Raw genomic sequence first — 24205 nt, forward strand, 5'->3', positions numbered from 1 at the left:
GCCAGTCACGTGTCCAAGAAAACTACCTTTTCCGGTTGCACCTTTTCAAGATTGAAGTCACCAGGAGCTCATGTCACAGGTCTTCCCGATGATTGAAGGTTATAGTAACACCAGCACAAGTCATACAAACCTTAGAGCAGAGGCGTGTAATGTGCTGAAATTGCACCGCATTCTTTAATCGGGCCCACTGAGCACTTATTTACTTTATCCACATGAATACGTTATCAATTATATTACCGAGCACATTATGCCCACCTCTGCTTTGGAGAGTCGCGCGTAAAAAAGATCGTGTACTAACCAAACCAGTTTCGGAATTTTTCTTTATATTCAGACGAGGTAACAACGAAAATCAACAAAATATGAATTGCTCCATTTATGGCAACGGTTAAATTTTGTTTTAAATTCGACTTTATTCTAGAAAGGAAACAAGCATTTTCCGCTTTGAATGTGAGTTGATTGGCGAGCTTTTTTGTGTTCGCCCCACCCCTCACAGGTCTTTGCTGTTTATGTTCAGTGAAGGTGCCATGAAGGTTGAGCCGCGGTGACCCGATCTGCACCCGAAGAGCGATCCGCGGCAGAAATTGTACAGCAACATGACTTGGACAAACTACATACCACAAAAATCCTAGGTACCCAGAGTCGTTGGCAGTGTAATTATCAAATGATTATGTTTGTGTAGTTCATGTATATTGTAACATTTAATTACACTTTGATTTCATTTCATGTCCTATAACTTTTTTCCCCCCAAATTTGAACTGTTTCGCAAAAACAAACTTTTTTTTTTGGGAAAAAGATCATGAAAATGGAAACATTTATAAATATGGTAGAGTGCACTTTTATATAGAGCCTTGTCTACATCATATGGTGCCCTATATATATATATATATATATATATATATATATATATATATATATTAGATGATATTTTTAGGACAATCATCCATCTATCCAGTATATTTTCCATTTGTCAAGAATAACCAATTTTTTTGTCCACGAATTTCACATTTTAATTCTATGGGTTCGTTTTTATATAATAAAATATAATTTAGATGTATTCTTTATGTTTTAATAGTATCACTTTAATTACACATTTTATTGCAGTGGTGTTCACAAATAGGGTGCCAGGCGACTTTTAGAACTAAGGTGTTTATTTGCAAGGTCGGCCTTAGGTTACAAAGGTACTTAACATTTTGTTTTCCTGTGGTAGTGCGCGTGTATATCATTTTTATAAAAAGTATAACCATCTTCATGTGTGTGCTGCGTGCTCACAGTATCATGTTTATCCAAAAGGAAATCTAGCAGGGCAATCGGAATAACTTCCTGATCTGGAATGAGCGCGAGAGAGAGGCATCAATGACATCATCATGGTGAAAGACACACAAACATACTTGGCTTGTCTTTATTGTCGCTGCAAAGCATAAAAGATTCACAGGACACTTTAAAGAAGTGTGGGATTTATCTGTTACATATGTTTTGAGTGAAGTCCACCAAGCAGTGCGTGGAGGAACCGTGAATTGTTTTTGTGTGTGCAAATTATTGCGTGAGGCAATTCACGTGCAACACTACCAAAAAGGATCGGCGCCACACTGGAAAGAAAAAATATGAAATACTACAAGAATAAAGGCATAATATTACAAGAAAAACAAGCAAAATGTGTCAACACAATAGTGACACTGTCGAAAAATGGTTTTTCCCTGTCCCGAAATTTGCATTTTACTTGAAAAGAAACTATTTTCACAAAGAAAATCCACTTTAAGATTTGGTTTTCTTTAAAAAAAAAAAAAAAATCTGCTCTTTTCGCAAACACACTTTTTTAACTATTGAAGATTTAAAATTAGTCTTTTTTTTTACGAATTGTGTATTTTTTCCCCCGTAAAATTATGCCAGTATCCCCCCAAAATGCTTAAATTAGGGAAAAAAGGCAAGTTTTCTTGAACATTTGTCAAAGAATCTTGTATATGTATTACTTTTAAAACTCTATTTCAGTTTCAAGACTTGCATTATTTTCTTTGCAGAAAAAAAAACTTGAGAAATGACTTTCTGAAAAGACCCTTTTCCCTAGAAACTCCCCCCTGAATGATTTTCAAGATGGAATTTTTCTTCTATAGTTTTTTTCTCATCTTCATCCCCATAGTATTGTGCAACACTTGCTAGTGCAACACGAATGAGTCGGTCATACACACAGTATGATGCTACACCGCCAGAGACTGTGGGTGTGTGCGTGTGGCCATGTGACTTGGACCCGAGTGTGACACGTCCCTTTCAAAACCCGTCGGAGCATTTCAAGAGCAACCGGCGTGAATTTAAAAGAGACGCCGACGTCATGACATAATTCCCTAAAAGACATTCAGTGCGTTGCCATGTGTTCAATTGCTTCCCGTAGAGCCTCCTTGCCGATAGAGCACTTTACTATTTACAGTATAAATAACTACACAGTCTCGTGATAAAATAAATTACTTAAATACAGCTGGCCGTGGCTTCTGCAGGATGAGCGGAGGGTTTAATACTGCATCGGTGAGGTGGTCTGGTCTTGACGGTTGCCCTCCATTTTGGGATGGTGGGTAGAGAGATGAAGGTGCAGCTATACCACCGTGCCACTTGGAGAGTTTCCGTTCTGTGCTGTTAAGTTCTGCGAGAGGAGACAAGAATCATTTAGATGGCAAGACGTTAACAGTTAGTGTTCATCACAGGCTTGGACTGTCCAATTAGCATCAAATTTGCAACCGAGTAACTTTAGCAACAGCCTTCAGATGACAAAGGTCGACTGTACGTACCGCCTTGCCAGGCCTGGCCCAGGTGCAGATGAGGCCCTCCTGGCACGCCGTGATGATGCAGTCGTCCATAAAGACGAGCACGGTGAGTCTCTCGTGGGCGATCTTCTTGCATACCAGCGGCTCCAGTAGCGGCACCTCGTGCATGCGCGGGCACAGCGTGGTGCCCAGCACCTTGGCGGCGTCAAGGCGACCGCTACCCCGCGGTGCCACGTTGATCTTATCGTTACTCTTGCTGATATTACCCAGGCTGTGGTAGCGCTTGTGTTCTTTCTCCACCCCGCCCCCCACCACTGACTTGTCCGACTTGCGCTCCTGAAGGGAAAGCGTGGCAAAGCGACCGATGCTGAACGGCGCCGTGTTACCTGGGCCGCTACCCACCGTACCGGTGCCGCTTCCTGTTACCCCAGTACCGCCTTCTGTGGTGCCCTGGCTCTTGGAGGTGTTTGCGACTGCTGGGTGGGGAAGTGAATTGGAACGGGAGAGGGACCGAGGGAGCGGAAGAGGCAGCGTAGGAGGGTTGGAAGTGCCAACAACAGGCGGGTGGTGGTGGCCCTCCACTCCACCACCCCCAGAGGTGGGCAATGTGGGTCCAAAAGTATTAGTAAAAGCGCGGGAAAGCGGCAGGCGAGGGTACAGAACGTCATCTGTGAGGTCCCACAGGCAAAACTGCGTGTCCTGCCCGACGGATCCAAATCGGTAGGTGACGGCTGCTGAGCCGCCGCCCTTGGAGCTGTGCCGAGAGAGCCGTGACAAGGTGCTGCTGGTGCGCACCCGCCCAAAGTGTGGGGCGGTGTTGTTGGGCACCCCACCCTGGTGGAGGTCCTCCTCACTCCCACTGAGTTCCATAGGCTCCTCGTCCTCCAGGGAGGTAGTGAAAGGGTCAAATGCCACCACGTTGACCCAGGATTTGTGTCCGTGCCCGCGGGCCACCACCCGGCTCTCAGCGAAGGACCACACAGTGACTAGGTCGTCCTCGCCTCCCGTGGCCAGGTACTTGCCATCTGGGCTCCAGGAGACGCACAACAGGCCTCCAAAATAACTCCTCATCACCCCCTGGAGCTCCATGGAGTCAAAATGAAAGACCCGCAGGCAGCCGTCCTGGCCCACGCAAGCCACGTGGACCCCGTCGGGCGAGAAAGAGAACTCATTGAGGCCGCCCTCGCCCACGGCCCAGCGTAGAAGAGGGTTCCGGGGGGTCTTGGTCTTGCAGGCGTACACGGCAAAGCCCTCGCCTTGGCGCAGAAGTGAGTACTGAGGGGCAGCCGTGCCGCACGAGTGCTCCACGTTGTAGAGGTACAGGTGGCCGCTGGCGTGAGAGGCCAGGAACAGGTTCTCAGACTTGGGGAGCCATTTCAGACACGTCACCTTGGATTTGTCGATAAGACGCTGCGCAGGCAAAATGGGAGACAAATTGGAGGCTTCTTAGTGTCCTTGACATTGGTAAATCATTTTATTTTAAAAGGCAAACACTGGAAAACACGCGCCCAGGGCTCGAAACCCTAATTTGAAACCCTAAGCCTATCTCGATACAGTACTTTGAAACCCATCTGAACTCTGTCTGGTGGCTTGAAACCAAAACCATAGTTACTCACCCTATTTTCTAACATCAACCTGTCATGAAAGCCCAACCCTTTACTCATAAACAGCCTTGAAACCAGACTTGAAATCCTAGCTTGAAACACAAAAGCAGGAATAAAACGAAAAACCCAAAGCCTATCTTGAAACTCAAATTTAAAAACAAAACACTATTTTGAAAGTCCAGCCTTGGCTTGAAACCCCAACCCTAGTTTGATACCTTAACCCAAGATCCCATATGAAGCCCTAACCATACTTACCTAACCCCGTGACAAGACCCTCCATCAAATTTCTTAAATCTTGATTTAAGAAACCCGAACCTTGCCTTAAAATTAACCCTGATTTGAAATCCTAACACTGGATTCAACACCTCATTAGAAACTGCATTGCATTCAATACCTCTTCATTGAAGAGCTTGCTGGTCTCCTTCTTGATGGGGTCCAAGTACTGCACCTGCCCGGCCGAGAAGCCCACGATGAGTGCCACGCTGTCAGCCGAAGCAGAGTACTGGTTGAAGTCATGACATGTGGGCTGCGTGCCCTTGTAAATCCTCTTGTCGATGGGCTTGCTCAGGTCCACTGCCTGATGCATGTGCACACACACACACGTACACACACACACGCACACAAAGTAGCTTGAGAAAATTTGATGACACCAAATACCTGCAGCAAATTAACAGAGGATTGTAACCCCAACTCTTGGCTTGAACCCCATCTTTAAATCCCTTACCAAACTTTATTTTTTTCCAAGTCTTTACCCTGCTTATTACCGTGTGATGACACCGAAGGTGCTTTGGATTACTGCCTCATTTGAATCAGCTAAGATGTGTCATGAAGCGCATCTTTTTGACATATTTGCTCCTCAACCACCTCTGTCCACCTTCTGCTGCGTGACTCACTGTCAAAGGGCATCTAAACACACTAATTGTGTTGCCTTTTTGACTAAGCTTGAAACACCACGTGACACCAAAGACTGCTTAAATAGATGAAACGTTGTGTTTGTTACTAGCAGGAAATAAACGGCAAATTCGCACCTCCAGAAGCCGTAAAACAGAAGCTATGTGCTAGGCTAGTTAGCATGCGAGGCTAACACCGACGGTCCACTTGCTCCCGTGACCCGGGTGGAGAGGGCCGTCCGGCCGGGGCTCACCTTCTTGATATTAGTGTACGTGTAGAAATAAAGCTCCCTGCCAATATTAAAGCACACCCGCTCCGACTCCTCGCCTGGGTCTTCAGGTTGGAGCTTGACCATGGAGACCCGCACCGGCGGCAGAAAACCCGCCGGGGAGGAGTTGGCTGCGGCATTCGTCGAGGAAGCGACGGCTGCGGCTGCAGCGGCGGCTCCGGGCCCCTGCAGCAGCCCGACCCCTGCGCCGGGAATCGGGCCGGCTCCAGCCACGGGGCCCAGCGTGGCTCCGGCGGATGAACCCCTGGGCAGCCCACTCCGCTGCTGCGAGTCGGAGAGGGTGAGCAGCTTGTAGAAGCCCTCTCTGGTCCGGAACTGCGACTTGATCTCATTGATATCCTTTAGAGCGCCGCCATCTCCGGCCATTTTTAGTCCAAACGAGCCGCTAGGGAAATTTTTGATCAGAAAACAATAAAGCCCCGATAATATATATATATATTTTGTAAAGGGGGGGGGGGGGTATTACTGGAGCTGAAATGGGAGCGGCGGAGGCGAGCAGCCAGGCTCAGCTAGGCCGACCAGCGCTGCCAGTGTGACCTGCTGCATTTTACACCCGTATCAGCCACAAGAGAGCTGCTGGCCGAAGACTCAAGGCCGACGGGGAGGCCCTATGAGCCGGCGACGGCATCATCCTCAACCCGGTCCCTGCCTCACTCCACTCGACCGCAAAAGAGTTGTGAACGGAAATGCGCACGCCCGCCTGCCTGGAGCTGCAGCTGCGCACTGAAGCCAAGATTGCTTGAGTAAACGTGAAGCACGCGGGTCTCATTTTGGACCTTATTTGATCATCAAATGGCCCACTTTAACTTTTCTTACTAACTCACGATCACTATAGCTTGAAACTCCACTCAACCCTAACCCTGCAGGTTAACCCTTGAAACTTGCTTGAAACACTAACCTGTCTGTTATAAAACTGCTACCATTGTTTGGAACCCTAAAGTTGCCTTACATCTTCACCCTCTTTTAAAACACTAACCCAGGCCGGAAGGTCTACCTAACCCTAGCAATGTGCTTATGGTTGTTAGGGTAATATAGCCATACTTTTAGTGGCACAAAGATCATGATCATCACCTACACTCATGCATTTTAACATTGTTTTTGAAGGAAAATGATAAAAATACACACCACATTTTTCACTCAGACGTAAAAAAAAAGAACAACTGACATCCCATCTGAAGTTTTTATGATTCATTATTGTTCTTTGTTGATGACAGAATAACATAGGAAAGATCAATGAAAAATAAACAGATTTTAGAATCCAATATAAAAATCACTGTATGGACATAGTAACACAATGTAGTTCCGGTTTCTCTCTTTTTACCCGTTGATGACCATACCACCATATTTAACAAATTACATTACATATATATTGTTGATTTAAATGTTTTGACTACATTATCAATAGGAAAACATGAATACAATTGTTACTTGCTGCAGACTGATCAACGACCAAATAAGGAAGAATGCCAAATAGTGCAGAGCATAGGGGAAAAAAATCCGCAGAAAGTCCTTCACTGTGTTGCAGACCTTAAAGACCGAGGCTGTCTTTTTGTATGTTGCAGCCCAACAGAGTGTTTCCAGCTGTGACACACTCTGCAATACATGGCACTTTAAAAACACACACACCGACACGCACACATTCACACGCACGCACGTACACACACATGAAAAAACACAGTGGGTGAAAATATCACTTCATCAATGCATTTCAATACTTATCCCAATTCCAAATGGTTCAACAACTCCTACCAGAGCGGTCATGTTTATTTTTTAATTTTTCTACTCTATATGCAAAAATAAGTAGTGTACCTATGAATTTTTTAAATTAGAATTTCCAAATGGAAATAAATATTATTTAGGTTTTCCAATAATTTAGATTTGACGTGTTCGACAACCCTTGTGCTCGTAGGATTAAATATTTTAAATTGTATCATACTTGTGAATTATTACGCCTTATTGAATCGCTACCTAAAGAATCAAAATGGAATCGGGAGGTTCTTAACAATGCCCAGTTCACCAGCTACATACAAAAAAAGGAATTCCTGAGGTAATTACCATTCTGAGCCAGCAGCCATGACACAGCCTTACGAGCAAGAAGCTTCCATTCGACTTCAGCATCTGACTTGAATCCATGAAGCCAAACCAGAGCCACAACGGTGGCCCACACATTTCCGTTCACCTAGTCGTAGAAAAACACATGACGCATACAAGTGGAAAAGGTGTCATAGAAAAATTTAACCAAGGTCTTACATTTGCCGGCTTGGCCTTTTCCACCTGCTTGCTGGTCTTCTGCAATGCAGTAGCCAGAGCCGGGTTGAGCTCCCAGTAGCCCGACGCTTTCTGGAGGGACACCAACTGTAGCAAAGTGTCTGAGGGTGGCTGGATAGCTGGGTTGTTGGGAAAGGAAGTCAAATAATCAACTGGAACTTCACTGGCGTGCAAGTTTTGGGGGTGCTTCATGGACAGGTTGCAACTACGTCATAATATACCGTTTTTAGAACGAGTTGTTACCTTTATTCGTTTTTCTATAGTGTTATTTGTGTCGGTTTGATTGTTTTTCCAAATTGTTAAGTTGAATGATTGAACTAAATGCAGCTTGGTGGTATCTGTGTATGTACAACTTACAAGGGCCAGGATTGAGCTCCTTGGAAGAGATGCCGTCTGGTCTTAATGCATCACCCAGGCTGTTTGGTATACGACACTTTGCACTTGTTTTCTTCATTCGAGAAGACCCCTGAAATCCTGATGCTGGTTGGATAAAGAACGGAGGGGGAAAAATTATTTTAGTTGCTTTATTGGTTTGTTCAATGATTTTGCAGTTCAGTTATTCTTTTAAAAATTGCAATAATACTACACTCTTAGCGCCACATCAAACCTTTCCTTTTCCTTTAAAAGGCAGTTGCTAAAATATTTGAATAATATTTTTGATTCTCATCTCTTTTACCCTTGGCTGAAGTTGGTTTGCTTTTGAATGCATGTCCGTATGCTGGTATAAGATATTTAGGGGGAAATAAAAACAAGAATATTACATGAGAATGAGCAACAATATATTTTTTTAATTACCCCATCATTAAATATTATTATATTTAATTTATATATTAATATTATATTATTTCCAATCCCTGTTTGCACAATGCTACTTGCCTCCGCCGCCAAGAGCACAAGGCATCATTTGAGGCATCATTCGAGCTTAAAAAGAAAAACATACAAAATATCAATTTTGGAAATGGGTGTTTTTTCCAATTGCATAATACATTTCCAGTTATTTTCATAATAAAAAAAAAATCCTAACTTCTAGATGAATACTTAAGTCATCAACATCATGAAAAAATAATAATGGAATTATTTGTTAACCTTTTTTTAAAAAATAAAACACAATATGATTTATAATTTAAATTCTTCAAAATAGGCAACTTCTGCATCGATAATAGCTTTGTACATCTTTTCTCAGTCAGCTTTATGATGTGGATGATTCTTTTTGACCTGGAATAACTCTCATTGCACCGCTGTGCATTTTCAAGAGTTGATGGCTTGTATTTCTTTGCCTCTTTTCCTTTGAGACTTTATAAATTTGAAGGTGTTTCCAAACTTTGAAACTAATACTCTATGCAAACTTTACACTGATTTACTTGAATACTTGAAGTGCATGCAAAGGCTTCTGTGTTGATTAAAAAAAAAAAAAAAAACATGTTCCTTAGGAATTTTAATTGTAGCTGTAACAAATGCATGATTCTACTTACCACAATCTGCCACTGGCATTGTATACATGAACCCTTTGGGAGAAATAAAACAAGAATATGTCATAAAAAGTAGCAACAATATAATTTTGGGCAAAACAAAACCTGATTGTTAATGACAACATCTTTCAGTTTGTTCAAATAATTTGTCATATGAACAAATGATTGAAGAAAAATTGCCAGAAAGTGCGCAGACTGACCATCGCTGGAATATAATGAAAGAATGCAATGTGTTTTGGGAAAAATACTTACCGATGGCCGTATTCATAATGTAAATAAATAAATAAAATGACAAAAACCTATGACCAAAATAAAGCAAGCAAATGATAAATTCGTCCTCTTAAACCTGTAATTTTTTTGCAGCAGGCCTCGTGTTCTTGAAAAACAAACACACACGGGACAAAGAACACAAATACGATTATCTTTGTTCTTTATATTACGGCTTAACACAGAGTGTTGTTCATTCTAAAGCTCATTTTCTAATATTAGGTAATTTTTTGTTTCAATATTTTAGGAATAGTAAAATGTTATACCTTAATTTTACTCAACCTCTGGCTGTGTTTTTAATCAAATTGCATGTTGTGGAAAATATATATATTTTTTTAAATAAATTACCATTTGTAACCACAAACAACTTAAAACAAGTACCAAAAATTGGTACCATTGAGTACCAATATGGAACAAAACCGGTTCAAAGGTGAAAGGTAGGTACTTTACCACTACTTGGAACATGTCTTTGCAGTAGAGGTCCCTGTATGGGTTTGTTGCTGCCTTTGTTGATGGCAATGAAGGAAGTGAAGGAGCTGCTGACTCCTGATTGAACGCTGACATTCACCACCTTTTTCTTCACTTCCTCATCCTTCTCTGGTTCCTTGGACTCCAGACAACGAATCAGAGTTCGAGCACCGAGCCTGTGGATTGTTAATCTGCCAAAAACAGACGTATACACTATCAAAACAATGACAAATTCTCATATTTAATACAGACAATTACTGTTTATGAACTAACAATAACGTATCTCGGATCTATCTATACCAGCAGTGTATATTGATAGACTGAAGAATGAATATGCTTGTCTACTATGTACATCATTTTTGTATCCAACTTTTACCATCTACACAACAGAATAAGTCATAGCACGCACACGCTGAACTAAACGAAATGAAATTATTAAGTGTATTGTGATGAGATCATCATTTCCGTGTATACAATATACTCGAGTGGCTTGAGATTTTTCCGATGTAAACGATACACTTTGGCTCATTAAAGGTTGGAAAAACTGCTTTCGTGAGTTTTGACAACATAAAGACAAACTATTCACGCTCACCCATAAGGACAATTTAGAGTCTTCCATGAGCCTAACACGCATGTTTTTCAAATGTGGGAGGAAGCCAGAGTACTCGAAAAACTCGGGACAGACATGTAAATTCCACCCAAAAGAGGTCAGGCCTGAGTCAAGATTCAGACCCAAAACTGTGAGGTAGTGCTGCAGTATTGCATGAATAAAGATTGCGTTACCCAGTGTCCTCTGTGGGATGGAAAGCGAAGGCAAGCTTGTTCTGGAACGGATGACCTGCTAGGCTGTACTTCACAGTTACACAACCATCTGTTTCCTCCGAACTCTGAGAAAACATTGCAGTGTTAAATGCATGCTACGTATATCATTGTTGGAATGTAACCAAATTGCCAATGTCCCATGTTCAAACTTAATGAGTTAAAAGTCCCGACTCACTTGTTCTCTTGGTTCTGGTATCATGATTGCGAAATGTCATTCCGTAAAATATAGTTCATATATTTTAACAGATGTTAATTTGAGATGAGAAACTTTACAATAATATAATTCTATTGTTCATGTGTCAATTTTCTTTTTTTAAACTTTTAAAATTTTCATTTGATGTTTTAATGCCAGTCAAGAACTTGTTTTCAGATTCATGGATTCCAAATTTTTAAAGTTTTTTGCAGGATCCGCAGGAACTCTGCTTTTGTGGATACAGTTGGGTGTTTTGTTTACGCAGAGCTGTTGCCTACCTGTCCAGTAAGCTGCGCATAAATGAGTGACCGTTGACCGTGGAAAATAGCTGTGAGAGGCGGAGACAGAGGTGTGACCGACACCCCGTTTGGCAAATCCCATGTAACCGAAATGTCCTCCACAGCCGGTTGCAAAGCAAACTGCAGCGATTGCATCACCTGTTAAAATTAAATCAACCATTTAATCAAACTGTGTGTGCCTTTGAGACGGTTGTGTTTACATCTAACATCATTTGGCACAAAGTGAGTTGAACCTTTGCTTGCATTCTGTCAGTTCCTGCAATGAATTGAGCGTGACCTCCTCCCTCCTTAGCCAAACCATTGATGAGAGCGGTGCTGGCCCCTTCTCCGATCCCAAAAGAGAAACACCTGCAATACAGTTACTTTGGTTTAAACACACTGAAACAAGACGTGGCACATCGTGACTATTTATAACATATGCTGTATGTGGTTTAACCTGTGGGAATTGGAATTCCTCTTCACTAAGCTTGTAACATCTTTGGTGTTGCACACTTCGCCGTCAGTGAAGACAAAGAGCTGGAAGGACAGTTTACATTTGTCTTAAAAGTGACACAGCATCAATCTTATGATTATTCAGTCAGAGAAAGGTCACAAGACAGCAGCATAAGTCCTTTCCAAGTTGTCAAAGTGAACACAAAAGAGTTTGGCAAATGCTACCCGCTCAGCCTGTTATACATGACTTACTTGTCGTGGTTGATTGGGAATGCAGGGCTGACTGTAAATGTGTTGAAGGGGCCGAAGTATCTCTGTTCCTCCCAGGTTTGCCTGCATCTCCTTGACAATCTTTAGAGCATTTTCCAAGGTCTTCTCACTGTATTCCATACTTTTACTGCCATCAAACACACATAGGCACATGGACTTGCTTGCACACGTGGCAAAAAAAAAAAAAAATATGTTGTTGATTGGTCTGAGAAAAGGGTAAATTCTTACGGAAAGATGTGTTCAAAGGAGGAACCAAAACTGTAAATGTTGAAGTAGCAGCCCATTGGCAAGCTTTTCAGAAGCAGCAGCAGAGTATCCTGTGTGGAAAGTGAGATATAATGAGTGTTCAGTTTGGTTTGCCACAGAATTCTCTGATAAATGGGCAGAGATTGTTTTTTAAGCTAGGGATGGGTGAGGGCCGATAACAGGTGTCAGTCTCAGTACTGATACCAGACTTTTTTAAAGGGGGGGGGGTCAACAAAACAAAAAAGATCTTTGGCAAACTCAAAATATTCTTCAGAAAACATTGATAAAAATTTTATATGTGTTTACCCTGGCACTGCCGATCCGATCACCTTGCATACTCCCAGATCGGTCCAGTAAGAACACAAACTCTCCCTCTGTGGCGAGTGAAGACATCACTGCCTGGGAGAACTCTGGGTAAACGCTCAACATCACTGCCGCATCCCCCATAAGTGTGCCTGAATCACAACAGACAGGAAAGGTGCATTTGATTCATTAGAAAGCATTCAAACACATTAGATGAAAACATTTTGAACTCACCAGCCTCGGCAGAAGTCTTTCCTGCTTCCACCACAACAACTGGTTGGTGGGCATCTTTGTAGTAAATCAACAGCTCAATATCCCTGTCAAATGTGTGTCCTGCAGCCAGTTTAACCTGAAATCCAAGAAAACAAATAAGCCATGAATGAACAGCATGCCTCAAGTGTGAGTAACAGCAGATCAACATGAGTCTTCTACGTACAACCGCTTGGGTTTGCTCCTTGTTGAGATACTGCAGAGGCTCAAGGGGACACGCGGAGTCCACTTTAGAGACCTGACGCGGCGACGACAACCTGGCTGCGAAGGTCAGACTGTACGGCACTTGAGAGGCGAGGACAGACATCACCTGGACGCTACGGTCTTCACTTCCTGGAAACAAGAAATAGTCATAAGCGTAAAATCAAGCAGTAGTGTATCGTGTATTGAAAACCGTAATTGTGCACAAATAAACATGTCGGTGAGATGCGATGAAAGAAATAACAAAGAATCCTACCCCGAGGTTGATAGCGAGGGTTGAGCACCACAGGTAGACAAAACCTCAACCCGCCGTCAGCCTCCACAGCCAGCTCAGTGACGTAGTCCAGCCTGATGGAGGCGCTCTCTCCTGGAGGGAGACTTCCCACACTCAAAGAAAAAATGTCGGGACTTTGCTCACTCTCCTCTAGGAGGAAAGCCTGCTGACCAGAACTCAAGGCATCGTCGTACTCCTCTCGAGCCTGGGGAAGACGATATAACTTTCACACTGTCTTTTTCATCTCGCTCATCTTTAGGAAGTCACTCACTTCTTGTTTCTCCTTTACATCAGCTACAATCTCAGTTTGTCCAATCTTGGCACTAAAATGGCAGACGGCAGCATCAGCAGGCAGAGGGAAGACAAAAACGGCCTCTATGGCTTTGTCCTCCTTGTTCTCATAGTGCAGTGTGGAAACCACAGTGGCCACGTGGTCCTTCACTTCTACTTGTACTACAATGGCCTTCAGAGGAACTGACACACACACACAGGTTGGTTATTACTGGCAATTGTTAAATGTACTTCTTTCATCTGTTTATATCCTGCTCAAAAAACTTTAACACATAAATCCTGCTTTCAGGCTGATTTCAGTATGAATTAGCCAAGTCATCAATAATCATTTCTAATATTAATATTTATTTCCTGTCCGGCTCACCCTGACACTAATGAGGACAAGCAGCACAGAAAATGGATGATTAAATGTACGTAATTTTTGGAAGACAAGGAAAATCTTTCTGTTTTGCGCATATAATGTAATTAACACCCATTTGTTTTGAACCGTGAACTTCTACCTGGCTTCTTGTTGACACTGAGCAGACCACCGCATCTCATCATGATGACCAGTCAACAGGTAATTTTTTTTAATATTGGTTTTGCTGCACACAACAAAGGAAAGACACAATTAACAATTGTTTGGGATACTGAAATTGTCATTTTTAATCGTCTATAAAAATGCAGGTCGGCGGCACAGTGTATAGTCATTTGCAAATCTGCATTTATAACATATCTGAGGTTCTGGCTTTGAATCTCATCTCTGGCCTGGGTGTACAGAACCAACTGGCAAAATATTTCTTTTTGTTCCATTCTCATGCCACTTAGTAAACTAGGTCTTTGAGTTTATTGCCTCAAAACTGTAAAAATTACTCTAAACTGGTCAGAAAATGTCTATTTATTGCTGAGATAACGTAGTGTATATGCAGTACATTATAATTTTTTGACTAATAGTGACCGCTGACAGGCAGAACATTTGAATGCGTATTAACATGAGTATTATTATTAGAACGTAGATGACAGCTAAACACATAACAAAGTAAAGCAAATTACAACGGAAAACAATCGAAGTCATGTTCTGTAAATGTGAACATAACTCTTCTACCTACCTTACGCAACGTTGGGAGTGTTTGTCCGATTTTCACACAGGCAAGCAGTGAACACGGAAGAGCAGAAGGGGAAAAACACGCCCACTCTGCCGAGAAGCTGGCCATTCCTGCTTAATCACTCATGTTAAGTTTCGGTTTCACTTTAGACTACAGGAAATACATGAGTTGATGAAAAGGAAATGCTTTAGTCATTTGTATAATCGTGCAGGATAAGCACATCCGTATTAATTAACACCGTTAAAAATAAATCAATCTACAGGTAATAATACATATTATGTACATTAATAATGATATCATAAATTTTATTGTGGTTTGCAAATGTGAACAACCACATGCCCTTTTGACATTTATTTTATAAGACATAAAATATGGTTTATCTTAATCTTTTTTTATTATTGTATTGTTATTATTATTTATCATTTTAATTATTATAGTATTATATTATATTTTACACGTTATAAGAACATTCCATTTGAATAGGGCTGTGTAATCTTTTTACATTCACTACAGATAATTCTATGGATATTTTTGGCCAGGGTAAAAACTGACTTAATATTACTGCAATGGTACTGACGCCATGCAAGATGTGCAAAATCTATGATAAACCACCACACCACCAGTGCCCCCACAATGGAAGCTACAAATGGGGGAAAAAAAAAAAAGGACAAATGATTATGGGCTTTTTTATGACACCGGGTCCAACTATTTGATGGTGATGACTAGTAACAGCCATTAAAAGTGGCGGCAACCAAGGAAACTGGAAGGTACTGAGTTTGTAATTGTGATCAACTGTGGTGAGGAAAGAAAGGGAGAGTGATGGATGTAGAATGGAGGGGGGTGCAGTTAAGGAAGGTCTGTGGGTGGTAATATATGCAGCCCTATTGTGGGAAATCAATGCACCGTGCGTTAATGAAAGGAGAGGGGCAAGGAGGGGTACACAGCGCCAAAGGCGGGCTATGACAAATCACCCCAAGAAACACACTCAGACCACTCAGATCCTCATGTGAATCCTAGAAACTACTTTTCGGGGCCATATCTACGTTGTTGTTTGTATTTGGTGGGGAGCTGGATACAGATACGTCGACATTTTGCACAAATGCTTTCTGTGGGAATTGTCACTTTGTGGTGTACGTCTGTATAGTCATGAACCAATGTGTGTGAGGCTCACTGTGGGATTGAAGAGACTGCCAAGAAGAAAAACACTGAATCGGGTGAGACTTGTTTTTTTAAAATTTGTTTTCAACCTTTATGAACTTCAATCAAGCTATTTTAGGAAAAATGATGATCTAGAAAGTGCATGTGCTGTTCTTTCATGACACATTAACTAAATTGTTGCAAAGGAGGAACTATTTTAATTGCATAAAAGTTAGAGCTCCTCCATTCCTGGGGTGCAAGGAGAGTCCACACTAATTAATTGAAAATGATTTGCAGAGTGGAGTGCTAAGGGTGCACTTTTTTTTTTTAAGGGTGACTGGATCGCCAGGCTTCGTTTCAGCCGAACCCTTGCGAAATCACAATTCACAAGAACAAAAGTATTGCATTGGAATAAAGATGAAAAAAACAATAGAGCCTCAGTACAGGACAAGCTGGGGAAAAAAAAGTGAAAGAGGAGTTTTTTTTTTTTTTTTTGACGGGGTGGGGGGTGGCTGATATTATTGCAGAATTGGGCCATTACTATGATTGGGTTTGATTTTCAAATGAATATGCTCATAAGTACAAGAGCTTTTATTTTTAAAATAAATTCATCGAACATGCCGTTTAGCCATTTGATTATAACAAAACATCTATTTTTAATTCATTCATTTATGATAAAAAAACTAAAGCAACTGCATGGAAATGTGATGTGCAAAGTCAAAACGACAACCTTGTTGAAGTATTTATATATGTATGCTGTAAACCAAATTAAGATAATCGAACAGGATAATGAATACAAAGCCTCCTTTACAAACCTTCTTGCAGGTAGGATGCAACGTACCAACCATTCAAGTAAGCCATGATGTCACAGGGAATAAAAAAGAGATTTTGGAAAGACAACGAGAGGATCGTGCACCTGTTTATGTTTGCTTCCATTCTCCTGGCTTCACCGTGCACGTGCTTCCTCCCCAACTTTTGGTCACGGGTGCTGACGCTGTCCTGGGACTCCTACACCCACCAATACATCACTGAGCAGGCCATCCTTAATGTAACCCTGGACACTCTGCAACAGCACCTGGGGCTCCGTGCTGAGGAAGAGGTGCAACAGAACATTTATTGTAATTAGCTGATAAATAATAATCGGTTATATTTGTGTTTTATATTCGGCCTCTTTTTCAGACCAGACTGGGACGAAGCTTCTGGAGGGCCGTGGGGGAAGTGGTTCACTCCAATGCTGAAATGGACTTCCTGAGCTCCACGAGGTCCGACCCCGTGTATCATTTTGATTCTGAGCGTGTCGATAGTGCCGTGGCAATGCTGCGCAGGTTCTGGGCTCAAACTTTGCTTTCAGTGAGGGCCAATGAGTACCAAAGTGCTCTTCACAGCTTGGGACAACTATTTCACTCCCTGCAGGTAAACATTAAGAAGGACTGAAAAGATACAGTATAGGATGGAGTTTGGACATGTTTTTTTTTTTTATGTCTCACCAGGACTTCTACAGTCACAGTAATTGGGTGGAAATGGGTCAGCGGTCCATTTACCTCCACTTGCTACACCCTGAGGAGCCAGCCGTCCCTGTGGCTGAAGGTAAGGCTGATCTAGACAGGACCTAGACTATTATGAACTTTCATCACCTTCATTAGAATTGGGATTTGTAGTTGATTTCCAATCATGGTGAACAGGCTTGTTATTTGTTCAAATGAAAATAAAACAAACAACTATGAAAAATACTTCTGTAGATTCAATAGCCCTCAGAGAACTGAATGCATATGGATAATAATCCTGAATTTCAGTCTTTCCAGCTAGTTCTTCATGAATGTGTCCTCTCCACAGGTGACACCCCTACCTGTATGGAGTGCTTCAGCGCTACTTGTCGAGACAACCTTCTCCCGAGACTGACGAGCAGACAGAGGGATGTCCAGCTGCTTACAACTGGCTACTTCAGCACCTTCCCTCCAAAACCTGAAGGTATGCAAGCAAAACTAAACCTGAATGATTGTTGGTAATGATTGTGATAGAAGGCAATACAATGTGACGGCAATACAATGTGTTTGAGGCCGCTAATACAGTATGAGAAGTTACGTTATTGACTGTACTTGTTAATATAAACACAACAATTTAAAGATAAATTCCAATTAGGATGGGATTGGACCCCATGCATTCAGAAAATAACAAATCTTCAGTTCGTCACCATAAATTGATCAGCAAAGTGAAGACATGAGCACGGGCCACTGTCTATGCGTCTGGACCTGGACTGTGCATCACCTTCACCACTCAGTCACCTCGTTGTGCATAAAAGCCAGATGTATAAAATAATTACAGTATGTAGCGTGTTGTACAAGCCATATAAAGTATGCAATTGAAGTGACACTATGATGCAATGCTGTACAACATGAGGTGCCAATACGGTCAAGCATGACAATATGTTAATTGCACTTGAAGCTAAACATCGATGAGGATGGGATTCGAACCCATGCGTGCAGAGCACAATGGATTAGCAGTCCATCACCTTAACCACTCGGTCACCTCATCCGTCCATCCACTGCAATTTCCTCATTTGGGTCACGGGTGAGCTGCAGCCTATTCCAATTTAAAGGTAGATAACAACAGGGCACATATTTACAATAATTCACCATAATAAAGGTAACCTCATTTAGTCTTCAATTCAAAGAAGGATGAAACATTTTGGAATGTTTGAGGAAGCTGGAGTACCCAAGAAAAGCCAGCAAGGAATGAAATAGTATGCAAACTCCATATAGAAATGCTGGTGAAAAGACTCAAACCCAGATTCTCAGAACCACTAGTTTGACAGAGGAGTAATTCTTAAGTTTAACAAATGAATGTTTGAAGGCAAAACGTGCGTAGAACATGTCACTTGTTGGTTAGGAAAATGCAGTCATGGAGGAATGCTGGACAGCAGCCGCTCGATGGGGGCCAAAGGGGGCATCAACAAAGACAGTACATCACCTCTCTTCTCGCCTCATCATTTCCTCCACGTTGAAGCAGCCAAGCTGGCCTCCGACGCCACGCTGACTGTCTTGAGAGATCTGAGGAACACAGTGGGCCACAAAACATTTCTTAGGTATGAATACAGAAATCTAACACTAAAGGAGTACAATATTATAGAAGTTACAAAGTTCAAAAAGAGAAACTGTAGAGAAGCTTTTTTTGTTGTGCAAAGTGATACGGAAAATACATATTTTTTTGTACATTTCCAAATAACTACAGGGATTAAATCACACTTGGTTGTCTCTAACAACCTTCGCAGGCTTTTCAGCGTGAAGCAGGCGCCCGCTCTGGTCTTTGTCATGGACACCACGGGGAGCATGTTTGAGGAAATCACGGCGGCTCGACTGCGGGCTCACGCCATAATCAGGAACCGAGCTGACCTCCCTGGGCAACCTGGAAGTTTCTTGCTGGTACCCTTCCATGACCCCCGTGAGTAAACACCCGAGGGATAATGCCCATAGGCGTTTTGCACCTTACACTTCATGTGGCCCAAATGTGATTCAAGAGTTCAATCAAAATTTAGTATGTGTTAAAAAATAATCAACATTTTGGCATTAGCAACAAAAAGCAAACCCAAAGTTTTTAGACAATTAATGCATAATATGACCTGAAAAAACAAATGAGCTAATAGGTGACTATACAGGTGACTAATCCAAGTTATGTGTGAGAACATTATTTATTTTTCCAAAGAAAAATTGTTTTAAAATTAGACTAATCTTTAAATAAACCAGAGTCATATAAAGGATTGTGTTTAACTTCAGGTTCTACTATATTTGTATATTTGTTAATGTCATTGGAAACCATTTCCATATTATCCATCACAAATTATTAGTATGTCCACCATTGAGGCTATGTTTTTTTGCTAAGAGGTTGCTTGTTTGTTACTTTAGCTAACATTTCGCATATACTTTAATTTCTCAGTCAGTGATGCATTTTTGTTGGCTTAGTTTTCAGGGAAATGCTAGCATTGCTTTAAAAAAAGACACATTTGTGTCTCCAGGCAGAGCTGACAATGCTTTACTAAAAAGCATGCAAACTGTGAAACTTCCTAAAATGGACACCGTGAGAACAAAAGTTTGCAAGCAATAAATTCTCGACAGGTTGCCAGGCAACCAAACAGGGACCGCAACAATCCAACCTGAAAAATGTTGACAGACTTATGGCACCAATTAATCTAACCGCAACGAAGAAATGTCAAGCTAAACAATTCGCAAATTAATATTGCAGTGACAGGTCAAGTTTGGTAAAAGTGTAAGCACGAAAAAGTATAGGTAATACATCTCTTTTTCATAGAACCGGGGCCTAACTTAGCAGACTTTGGGCAAGAGGTGGGATACAACCCAAAACTGGTTGCCCCTCAATCGCAGGGTCCAGACAACACATTATTCACACAGACGTTTTTATAACTAGCACAGTTATTAACTGTGCACAGTGTTATTGTGCCAGATAATAATAAAAATATTTTTTTAGGAATAAAACCTCTGTCTCATTCTTGATGAACACTTACTGTAGTGTTTCATGAGACTTTTCTTGTGTAAACTATGTGAGTGAATAAGAGAAAAACAGCACCTTCTAGTGGGAAGCTGAAGTCAAACTCTTTACTAAAGACATCCAATATAAAGTGTATTTAAATTAAAGGTGTAACTTCATTTAATAGATCCATGTCACTAATGTGTTCAGAAGTTGGCCCGGTATATGAGACGGATGATCCGGACCAGTTTATGGAGCACATGGAGAACCTGATGGCCCTTGGAGGAGGAGATGAACCAGAGATGTGCTTGACAGCCATTCAGGTTTGTGTGTGTGTGTTGTGTGTGTGTGTATAAGTACTAACTTTTGCGTGTTTCCAGCTCGCCCTCACCCACAGCCCACCACTGTCGGAGATCTTTGTGTTCACCGATGCCTCTCCCAAGGATGCCCACATGTTTGATGTGGTGAAGGGCCTCACGCTTGCCAAACAGAGCAAAGTAAGATCGTTAGTAAACCCTCTAGAATTGATGCTGGTCATTGATGCTTACCTTTTATTTTGAATCATTTTATCTAATCCATAAAAACTTTTTTATAGGTAATCACAATATTTACTTGATTGAATAATATAATTGAATAGTATGTAAATTGGTCTTGTTATGGGTGGCACAAGTTGTTAACTTATAATAACAATAGCACAACAAAGACACTTTTGCTGTTAGTCACACTCATCCTGATGTTCTTACAGGTGACCTTTCTCCTCACAGAAGACCCAAATTACACCATAGCAAGAAAGGGGTCAAGGAGGAGAAAGAGGAGCAGAGAACCTTTGCCCCCTGATCGCTTCTCCCTCTATTCTGCGCTGTCATCCCTGTCGGGAGGACTGACGATACTCACCAGCAACTCTGATATCCACAGCGTCTCCTCCATAGTGGAGGACAACACAGCGGCAGCAAAGGTAAGTCCATGAATTAGAAAGGAGCTAACTTATTGTCATGTGAGTTCGGTTATCTCTTCCTCACCAGGTGACTCTCCTCCATGTTGAGAGAGATCAGGAGCAGATGTCCTTGCATTCCTTCAGGGTCGACAGCACCGTTAATGATGTCACTGTACACATCACTGGTTCACTGAGCCACTGCATCCTTATTGATCCTTCAGGTACACAAAGGAGAATCATCATCAACTCAATTGATCAGATGACCATTTTCATGTCAAAATTAATATTTTGTGCCTCATTATTACATATTGAATAGCAAAACAGAGATTGAAATGCCCAACATCAAAAGTAATGGTGTGTCAGGAGGTTCCCATTCTATTCATTGCCAATCTTAACGATAAAAACATTTGATGGATTCAGTTTTTTTTCTTATAAAGGGATTTTGTTTTCTAACTTCTTTTTGAAGTGTTACACCTTTCCCCCCCTAGGCCAAACTCAGTCTCTTTTGAGCGAGCAAGGCTCTCTCGCTTCTCTGGAGCACTTCAACGGTCTGTATCGTGTTCGTCTTCTGCCTCCTATTCAGCCGGGCCAGTGGTACCTGCGTGCCAAGGCAGACGGACATATCGCATTCAACGTAATGGGTACTGAATTTCATGATGGAAATAATGTGAGGAGCTGTTCAAATGTGGCAAACTCCACTGGTTTCTGATCCACTCAGCTGATAGCAGTGTGGATTTCCTCTATTATTTTGCCACTGTAACCAATGAGACTCATCCTGGATTGGCTAGAGTAGAGGGCAGTCCTGTGGCAGGTGAGGGGTGTTCCTTTCTTCTTGGTTTTCAATCGTGCTGTTTAAGCATGTATTCTGTATTCTTAGTCTCCATACTGACATGTTCTTTCATCCCTTCCAGGTGTCTCCAACTTCCTTGTGCTGGCTGTGACTGGCCTGTCTCCTCATGACAAAGAGGTCTCCTTCAGTCATGTGACGCTGCTGGGAGCAGATGGGGAGAGCCTCAAGAAAGTTTTGCTCAACTCTTCCTCTTCGCCCTCCGTGTCGTCAAGCTACACCGCTGTGGATCTGATTGGCTGGGTGGACTCCATTCCCAGAGCACCCTTTTGCGTCCGACTTACAGGCCAAGACGGCAGTGGAAATAAACTGGAGAGGGTCGCCACGGAGATGGTGCAGCCCACTCGTGTTCAGATACAGGTCAGCCATTCATACACGTTTTCTAGATCAGGGGAGTAGACAAACATTTTTTTTCAATGGCCATATTTGATTTTAACCTAGATGGGCAAGGTCATTCCTTGATGAGGTTTAAATCAAAGAAAGAATAATAATAATAATAAAAAAAACACAAATAAATAAAGAAATGAATAAATAAATAAATGCTTATATGAAATAGTTTATTTTGGAAATTAACTGGTCATTTCCACTTTTAATGAAATTAATTGACTAGTTATTTTAAAGTTGTTGATTATTTTTTCTGTTTGATGGATTTATTAACATAAATTGTTTAAAGTGGTATATTTTAATAATGAAATAAATATTTTCATCTTCTAACAGAAGTAATCAATCTAATTCTATTCATTGATGAATAATTTTATAAAACACGTTTTAAACACCACTTGTATTTAACCATATCACATCACGAGTACACTGGCACAAAACTAGCATGAACAGCCAATTTAGAAATTTAAATAATTATCCTTATCATGATTCATTTTGTAACAACACGCCAGTAAGTTAAGACTGTCTCACAAGGGTCTAAACTCAGTTCACTTTCCAATGCTTGGTGAATTGACATTGAAGGTTCAGACATTAAATACTGCTGCAATGAACAGTCGGCCGCCACTATATATGAGTGTTATGTAATGTGTCATGCTGATGTCTTTCTCTTCAGGTCCTATCCACACCCCCTCTGGTACCTGGTCACAGCTCCACTGTGGACTTGAAAATTCTGAACCATGGCCCGGACAGACTCTTCACTCTGACAGCTGAGGATGATGCAGGATATCTTCATACGAAAGGACCTCACAGGTAACATTAGCGCAGGGGTCACCAAAGTGGTAACCCCCGAGGACCACAACACTTTTGTTATACAATTTCAAGATAGACACGAAGACGATTATGTCTGACTTCAAAGCACTTTGTCATTCTTCCCATCAGGTTCCACGTGGAAGCCCACAATCTTTTCCATAGTCAGGTGGAACTTCACACGCCTGCCTCAGCTCAGGCTGGAGCTACAGTCACGCTTACACTTTCAGTGTACGCTCTTGACTCTGCAGACACAAACTACGCGGTGGCCTACCTAACAGTGGTCCCACCTGTGAGTATAGTATCATCTCAGCCCAGCACAAATGGCTCCTCGGACCACCTCTGCATCTCATGTCCCTTTCAGGACCTTGACACATCTCCTCCATCCTGCTCGACCACCCGCCTGCAGTCCTCCTGTTCTCCAGCATGCAATGAGTCCACCTGGAATGTTTCACTGGCTGTGTGGGACAGGGGGCGCTCTGGTCTGGCTGCTCTCCAACTACACAAGGGACAAGGCACTTTAACTTTACTCCCACTGCCTGTAGGGGACAAACCGGGTGAGACTCATCCTGAGCAGCATGTCCTACACAAGGCCACATTAGTGGAGAGAGACCCTCCTTTGAACGTGTCCGGGTGGGGGCTGGGTTCATCGGAGCCCCTTTGGGTGAGCTACACTTCCAGCTGTTGCTCGGTCCAGGCTGAGCTGCTGGTGTGGGACACTGTGGGGAACTTGAAGCGCTGCCACCTTGCATCTGGTCAGCAGAGGCAGCTGAGTGACACAAGGACAGAATATAGTGGAGGTAGTAGGCATGTGATGCCCAATGCCTTCTCTTTTTTCATGTTGATTCTGCTATGCTCTCAGCAGTTATCTTAATCTCTTGCAGGTAAAAATAAATGTTCCTCCTCCCATATTAGAATAAACAGAATT

At 42.0% G+C, this 24205-nt stretch overlaps 3 protein-coding genes and 1 non-coding gene across 6 annotated transcripts; 1 reads left to right on the top strand and 3 right to left on the bottom strand.

The window, feature by feature from the left end:
* Window positions 1-1385: 1385 nt before the first annotated feature.
* Window positions 1386-6284, bottom strand: LOC147054585 (WD repeat-containing protein 20). The gene is made up of 4 exons (XM_085916146.1): window positions 5499-6284; window positions 4749-4931; window positions 2775-4160; window positions 1386-2629 (listed from the first exon to the last, which is right to left on the bottom strand). Exons 1-4 carry the CDS (start codon window positions 5898-5900, stop codon window positions 2582-2584), a joined length of 2019 nt encoding a protein of 672 aa, XP_085772272.1. The 5' UTR covers window positions 5901-6284; the 3' UTR covers window positions 1386-2581.
* A 411-nt stretch (window positions 6285-6695) lies between these two features.
* Window positions 6696-14803, bottom strand: LOC147054586 (von Willebrand factor A domain-containing protein 5A-like). Of its 3 annotated transcripts, XM_085916143.1 has the most exons (21): window positions 14696-14803; window positions 14108-14191; window positions 13588-13790; window positions 13299-13521; window positions 13008-13174; window positions 12806-12920; window positions 12575-12723; window positions 12251-12339; window positions 12005-12149; window positions 11757-11836; window positions 11554-11668; window positions 11300-11458; window positions 10790-10893; window positions 9989-10197; window positions 9275-9307; window positions 8679-8723; window positions 8479-8520; window positions 8160-8282; window positions 7785-7921; window positions 7590-7713; window positions 6696-7142 (listed from the first exon to the last, which is right to left on the bottom strand). In XM_085916143.1, the coding sequence occupies exons 2-21, from the start codon at window positions 14148-14150 to the stop codon at window positions 7063-7065; spliced, it is 2385 nt and encodes a 794-aa protein (XP_085772269.1). In that variant the 5' UTR covers window positions 14151-14191; window positions 14696-14803; the 3' UTR covers window positions 6696-7062. The 3 variants fall into 3 exon arrangements, with proteins under 3 accessions (XP_085772269.1, XP_085772270.1, XP_085772271.1); XM_085916144.1 differs by lacking the exon at window positions 8479-8520; XM_085916145.1 differs by lacking the exons at window positions 8479-8520; window positions 8679-8723.
* A 1885-nt stretch (window positions 14804-16688) lies between these two features.
* vwa7 (von Willebrand factor A domain containing 7) lies at window positions 16689-24151 on the top strand. Its single transcript, XM_085915533.1, has 16 exons — window positions 16689-16928; window positions 17009-17242; window positions 17320-17416; window positions 17663-17797; window positions 18716-18911; window positions 19098-19267; window positions 20519-20631; window positions 20689-20805; window positions 21054-21263; window positions 21331-21463; window positions 21731-21883; window positions 21961-22053; window positions 22154-22449; window positions 23144-23280; window positions 23410-23569; window positions 23642-24151. Exons 1-16 carry the CDS (start codon window positions 16689-16691, stop codon window positions 24149-24151), a joined length of 2994 nt encoding a protein of 997 aa, XP_085771659.1.
* Window positions 18280-18361, bottom strand: trnas-gcu (transfer RNA serine (anticodon GCU)). Its single transcript has one exon. It is a non-coding gene; the product is annotated as a tRNA-Ser (tRNA).
* Window positions 24152-24205: the final 54 nt, after the last annotated feature.

This window comes from Syngnathus leptorhynchus, chromosome 7 (assembly GCF_054491065.1).
Source record: "Syngnathus leptorhynchus isolate UIUO chromosome 7, UIUO_Slep, whole genome shotgun sequence".
Taxonomy (NCBI): domain Eukaryota; kingdom Metazoa; phylum Chordata; class Actinopteri; order Syngnathiformes; family Syngnathidae; genus Syngnathus; species Syngnathus leptorhynchus.